The 6,194-nt window shown below is 44.2% G+C and overlaps 1 protein-coding gene across 1 annotated transcript in view; it reads right to left on the bottom strand.

Moving 5' to 3' along the window:
- Window positions 1-1,843: 1,843 nt before the first annotated feature.
- The window catches only part of LOC133348234 (bactericidal permeability-increasing protein-like), a 32,474-nt gene continuing 28,123 nt past the window's right edge, over window positions 1,844-6,194 (bottom strand). The window contains exon 15 of the mRNA XM_061560952.1: window positions 1,844-2,365. Within this exon, the coding sequence (XP_061416936.1) occupies window positions 2,324-2,365 (42 nt within the window). The 3' untranslated portion in view covers window positions 1,844-2,323. The remainder of the gene's footprint in view (window positions 2,366-6,194) is intronic.

Raw genomic sequence — 6,194 nt, 5'->3', positions numbered from 1 at the left:
AAATAATAAAATAATAAAAATAAAACAATACAATTCTCACAACGTTTCGATTGCATCACCTGATGATGATTGATTGTGTTGCAATCGAAACGTCGTGAGAATTGTATTGTTTATTTTTATTATTTATTATTTCCCTTCTACTTGACCTTACCGAAACAACCAAGAATATATATCTGGATCTCTGGCAGCCGAGCAGGGCTCGGACTAATCGTGGTGGTGTGATGTTGGTCTCGCTTAAACTGAAGATGTTGGTCTCGCTTAAGACACATTTCAAATGAAGCCCAGATAGGCAATACAAGTAAATACGTAAAAACGATACAATAACGTGATCAATAACACAAGAATTTTAAATGTAAAAAAAAATATTCAACCTGAACTTGTATACTCTTTGGGTCTTTCGGTAAAGTCACGTAGATAGAAAAATAAAAAAATCACGTTTCGTTCTCAACACAAGCAATCATCTTCAGGTGAAAAAATACAGCAGGCGAACTGCTGAGATCCTGCCTTCAGCAGTTCGCCTGCTGTATTTTATTTACACGCTTTTATTTAACTCTGTTGTTGTTGTTGTTATTTTATTATGTTTTATTTTTATTATTTTATTACTTCCCTTCTACGTGACTTTACCGAAAGAACCAAGAAGATGAATCCCTGCAGTCACGAAAGCTTTAAATCGAAAAATGTTGTTGTATCCTCAAATCTTGTAACTCAATTTTAACCCACTTCCCAATGTGGTATCGACTGCAAACTTGGTATACTTATGTCATGCTGATGACAATACTATATTCTATAATAATAATAATAATAAAAAATTGTAAACAATATTTTTGACATGTTATGTTTCGGCTTGGGTCTAATTATCCACCGTCAACTGACGTTGGCTGTAACTGACCACGGTCCCTTACGTTATGGCAAGCTTCGGGACCACTTCCTGGAGTCGTGGAGTTCTTCCATTACTCGCACGATACAATTCATTAAAGCGTGTTTAAAAAAAAGTTTTTAACATAACTTATTTCACCTGAAGACGATTGCTTGTTTTGCGATTGAAACGTCGTGATTTTTACAATTATTTTTCTATCTACGTGACTTTACCGAAAGACCCAAAGAGTATGAATTCCTGCAGTCACGAAAGCTTTAAGTCAAGACTCAACTTGTATCTTTCGTTAGCTGAATTCAGGGACCTCTCAAATACACGGTTTTGTCCAGATCCTCACCCGCCACGCGTGTTCCCCCCCCACCCCTCGCACCGTCGTGCCGCAGGGGCCGAGTCCCCTCCGCCCGTCTTCGCTGCCCATGCCGGGACTTCATCCCCTCGGTTCACCCGAAGAGTGTTGAGCGACTCTCCATACAAGACCTCAATCCTTTTATATGCATAGACACGGTCTTATATGGATATTACACTGGCACGTAACGAGCAGGAAAGTTTTTTTACTTGTATATCCAGGACAACCACACTGAGTCACTGGACTCTTTTTTGGGTATTTATTTTAAGATGTTTTCAGCCAATTCATGATGAGTGTTTATTACACAAGTGGGAGGAAACCGGAACACCCGGAGAAGACCCACGCATGTGAGGAGGCAATGCTCCATCCCCGTACAGATGGCAACAGATTAGTCCACACTTCCTGTACCGCCATCTTCTGGCGAACCAGGGTATCGCAGCTCATCGACGACAATGGGAATGCAGCGTCACAACGTATGTGCAATCCACCAGCCCTCAATGCCACTACAGCAGTGCTGGATTATAGGCCACGTGAGTGAGCATCCTGTCACACACTGTGGTCATCGCATGAGCCGGGGCCCCTGGTTAATATTGCGAGATGAATTAACCATAGCACACTCCACATTTCATCATCACGGTTTATTTTGCAAAAGCAACACACCACACCCATATTTCCAAACAGACAGCATCGGTCACAACATGCTTACATATGCTGAACCAATATACTAGACAATGAATGGAAAGTAGCAAAACAATCATGAACCAAGTTATGATTATTGTATTTTGTAATCACATAGAATAATTCATTTAAAGAGAGTTAATTAGCATACAGTAGTTATATTTCCACAATCAATATTACGATTCATAATTACGTCGGGTAGTGGAGGGTTCAATACCTGGCCGAACCCTAACATCATTTATTAATTATTGTTATATTCTGGTAATCAATGAATGATAGTCCCCCTCAGGATTACCAAATAAAACGTTCCCAAGCAGAATGACCCCACACGCTGCCATGTGAGGCCATGAAGCATCGGTGACACCACGGTGGCCGATCCCATCCAAGGCGACGTGGGCAGCTCTGGTGGCCCCCGGACCTCCCACCTATGGTTCGTACTTCAGGTCCATGCCCACGACAACAAATTTCTGTCAAAAGAAGATAGTCATTATCAGAGTGGAACAAATCCCAATGCAAAGCTTATTAATGGTGGTGAATATTTATCTTCACACATGTGTAGAGACAGTGCGCCGACTGGTGGTCAAAAGGACTAATTACGGGTGGGAGAATTGCACACAAACTACAGAAGAGAGTATGCACGTGAGCAACCACAAGGGGGGAAAACTAGGCCAAGGGTCAAAGAGAGGATTTATCCGGAAGCTCCCAGAACCCGCGGGAGAGTGCGAGAAGAGGGGCGTGGCCAGGGGCGGGGCATGGCCATGCTGGGAGGATAAAAGGCAGAGAGGAATGGGGTTCTGGGCACCGAGGGGTTCGGGGTTCTGGTGGTCGCCGCTGTCATCGTCATCACTGTCGTCTCTCCGTCGCCGTCGTCGCTATATAGTCAATCAGCTATATAGTTAGGCATCGCTGTTGTCGCTGTATAGTCAGCCAGGTATATAGTCAGTCAGCGCTAAATAACCTGTGACTGTGTCCTTAAGTCGTAGCTGTATGCCGACGAAAAATAATAAAGAAGCCCTCTACAGACAGTGTCTCGGAAGTCGTTACGTTACAGATGTAAAGGAGTCGAGCACAAGCTTTGCTTCAAGAAGGGCTATCTTTATTCAGTCAGTAAGACAGAACATGCATTCATAACGGGTGTCTGGAAGGCGCCTCAAGGGACAGTTAACCAGGCTTTTTATTTTTTGCGTGGCCTTCTCGACCATACTCAACCGAGCTAATGTAACTTACCGATCCAACTGACCACCCCTTTCACTTGGAATTTGACGGCTCATACCCTTTCAATCCTCACACTGCTCCGTGGCCAGTCAATCAGTGTGTGCAGGATAACGCCGGTGGAGCGACGTGTCTGAACGGCCAACCTCCTTAAACGCTTTGCATTTTAACAGCGAGGCTGTTAGGCATGCCAAGTTTCACTGCAAATAATCCACTAATAGGATATGCACATAAACAGGTCCCTGTGGGGTGGGCTGGTAGGAACGAATACCCAAAGAATATAAACATAATGTATTATTACACTTGTTTAGCCAGGAAAGCCTCACTGAGTGTAAAGGTTTTTGTAGGGTCCTGCCAAGTGTTTGCAGTAGGGGGCGATGTTGCTACACCTAATTGGACGATACAAAGGGAGAGTTTGAGGCCTAGTTCTAGGCTTTAGGCCTAGCTGTAGGCTTTAGGCCGCTGTGAGTTAATTTTTAATTAAAATGTTTTAATTATTAATGTAAAAGGTTTAAATGTAAATGTTTCTATAAAAAAAACCATCAGGGAATGTAACATTGTTAAACATTAACTCCCTTTCACACACGCGGGGGTACGATACGAAGGGAGAGTTTGAGGCCTAGTTCTAGGCTTTAGCCCTAGCTGTAGGCTTTAGGCCGCTGTGAGTTAATTTTTAATTTAAATGTTTTAATTATTAATGTAAAAGCTTTAAATGTAAATGTTTCTATTTAAAAAAAAACATCAGGGAATGTAGCATTGTTAAACATTAACTCCCTTTCACACACGCGGGGGTACGATACAAAGGGAAAGTTTGAGGCCTAGTTCTAGGCTTTAGGCCTAGCTGTAGGCTTTAGGCCGCTGTGAGTTAATTTTTAATTTAAATGTTTTAATTATTAATGTAAAAGCTTTAAATGTAAATGTTTATATTAAAAAAAAAACATCAGGGAATGTAACATTGTTAAACATTAACTCCCTTTCACACACGCGGGGGTACGATACGAAGGGAGATTTTGAGGCCTAGTTCTAGGCTTTAGGCCTAGCTGTAGGCTTTAGGCCGCTGTGAGTTATTTTTTAATTTAAATGTTTTAATTAAAAGCTATCTCAGGGAATTATAAGGGAATGTTACACTTGTTTAGCCAGGAAAGCGTCACTGAGTCTAAAGGTTTTTGTAGGGTCCTGCCAAGTTTTGCAGTAGGGGGCGATGTTGCTACACGGACGGACGGACGGACGATATAATCTATTGTAGGCTGGTTCACTTCGTTCCTACCAGTAATAGTACTTCACACACCACCCACCGAGCTTTGGGCTTCTGAATGTGGTTGTACTTTGGGCGCACCTCGCGCAACGCCTAACTCAGTTGATGCAGTTGCAGTGGATTGAGCGCATGTCGCAGAATTTAGCAGTTCGAATCACACTGGCTGTCCAGGTTATTAGCGCGGTGTACATTCACCATAAAATACTCTGTGCCGTCAGCTTCACCCATAGTAGACTATAAGATATCGTGACGTCTTTCAAAATGAGTAGGCCATTGTGTGAATTGGCATCACGGTCCAAATTTGCCAAATTCGTAATATTTCACTGCCGATTACTCAATTGGGATTACACATTGCCACATCCCACCCTCGTGTAAACATACTGCAGACTTGTCTATCAAACACAACTTTTCCTTCACGACCATTGCCTTGCGCTATAAAATTCCGCAGACACCAAGTGTACAAATACCAAATAGTTGCGGCCGACTGTGGCTGGAAACAAGGTCGTTCAACAAAAGTGATTGTTGCGTGAAGCTCCTTAAAAGCCCAGCGAGAAAACTGATTTGGACAACAGAGCAGCTTCGGAAGAGGTGTCTGTCACCACAGACTCGGCGGTGCCTGGATGTGTACTGTGAATGGGTTCGAGTTGAGGTCTTCTCAACCTGTGTGGTCTGGTTTATTTGCATGATGTTTCCCAACTTTTTATTGTCTTACAGAAGTGTGGCAGCTGTGGGTATCATTGTTGTCGCGTTGTGCTTGTTTCACATCGAGCTATTCAATCCATGCACGGTACAGGGCCTCTTCTGTACACAGAGCTCAGCCCCTCAGGAAGAAGAGTTTTTCTTGGAGGCCACAGCGAGTGACAAGGAAACGTTTCCCTTTGGAGAAACCGGCAGTAATCCTAGTATCCCAGTGCCCAAAATAGTCGAAAACTTTAGCATAAGTCCCTAAGGCTGCGATTGCAGTCAGATCCGACGTGACTTTAGACAAAATAACACATTCCTGCGGAGGGAGTTGGTAGGAACGTTGGGTTGCTCGGTCAATGGCCAGGGTCAACGGTGGCGTGGTGTATTCCGCAAATATGGCCGACTGTGAGGGCGGGCACAAGCCGGCGTGAGTAGGTTAAACGTTGAGTTTTATAAGGGCACCACGGGGTGACCAGCCCCTCCCCACCCATCCCCACCCCTCCCACCCCCACCCAGCCCCACCCTCCCCACCCAGCCCCTCCCCACCCTCCCCTCTCCACCCAGCCCCACCCCTCCCATTTTTGGATGCACGACGGACGGACGGACACAATAATCCCCTGTGGGCTGGTGGAACCAGGTGGTTCCTACCAGTAAAATAATTCTCGCAAGAACGCAACGTTCCGTCACATAAGCGTAAACGCCCCCATTGCAACAGCCAATCAGCTGCCAGGAAGACAACCCCCATGCATCATGGCCGCCACGACGTCACTCAAGCAACGTGGTCACCGTGGCATCTTCACTGCGTTCACTTCAGCCGGTCTGTGTCTAGACGAAGATATATTTACCTATGGGACAGCTTTCGCAAGTACAGGTACTGTATTAAGATGTCGAATACTAATACAGGCGTGTCTCGCTTAACGAGCAAGACACGTTCCACGAAAATGGCTTGGTAAGTGAACACTCGTTAAATGACTCCCGCGTTAAATTGCTTAAGAAATGTTTCACCGCCCAAGTTTTGCACTCAACTTTGAACAACATTTTTAAACATAAGAAATACAAATGACTGCATAATTTTAAAATACAGTAATAAAACGTCAAATGTAACACCACACATGAAGAACCACAGTGCAAAAGCCCCCATATAG

This window comes from Lethenteron reissneri, chromosome 27 (assembly GCF_015708825.2).
Source record: "Lethenteron reissneri isolate LAM-NWPU_2019-01 chromosome 27, ASM1570882v1, whole genome shotgun sequence".
NCBI lineage: Eukaryota > Metazoa > Chordata > Hyperoartia > Petromyzontiformes > Petromyzontidae > Lethenteron > Lethenteron reissneri.
This window is presented reverse-complemented; position numbering and strand designations above follow the sequence as displayed.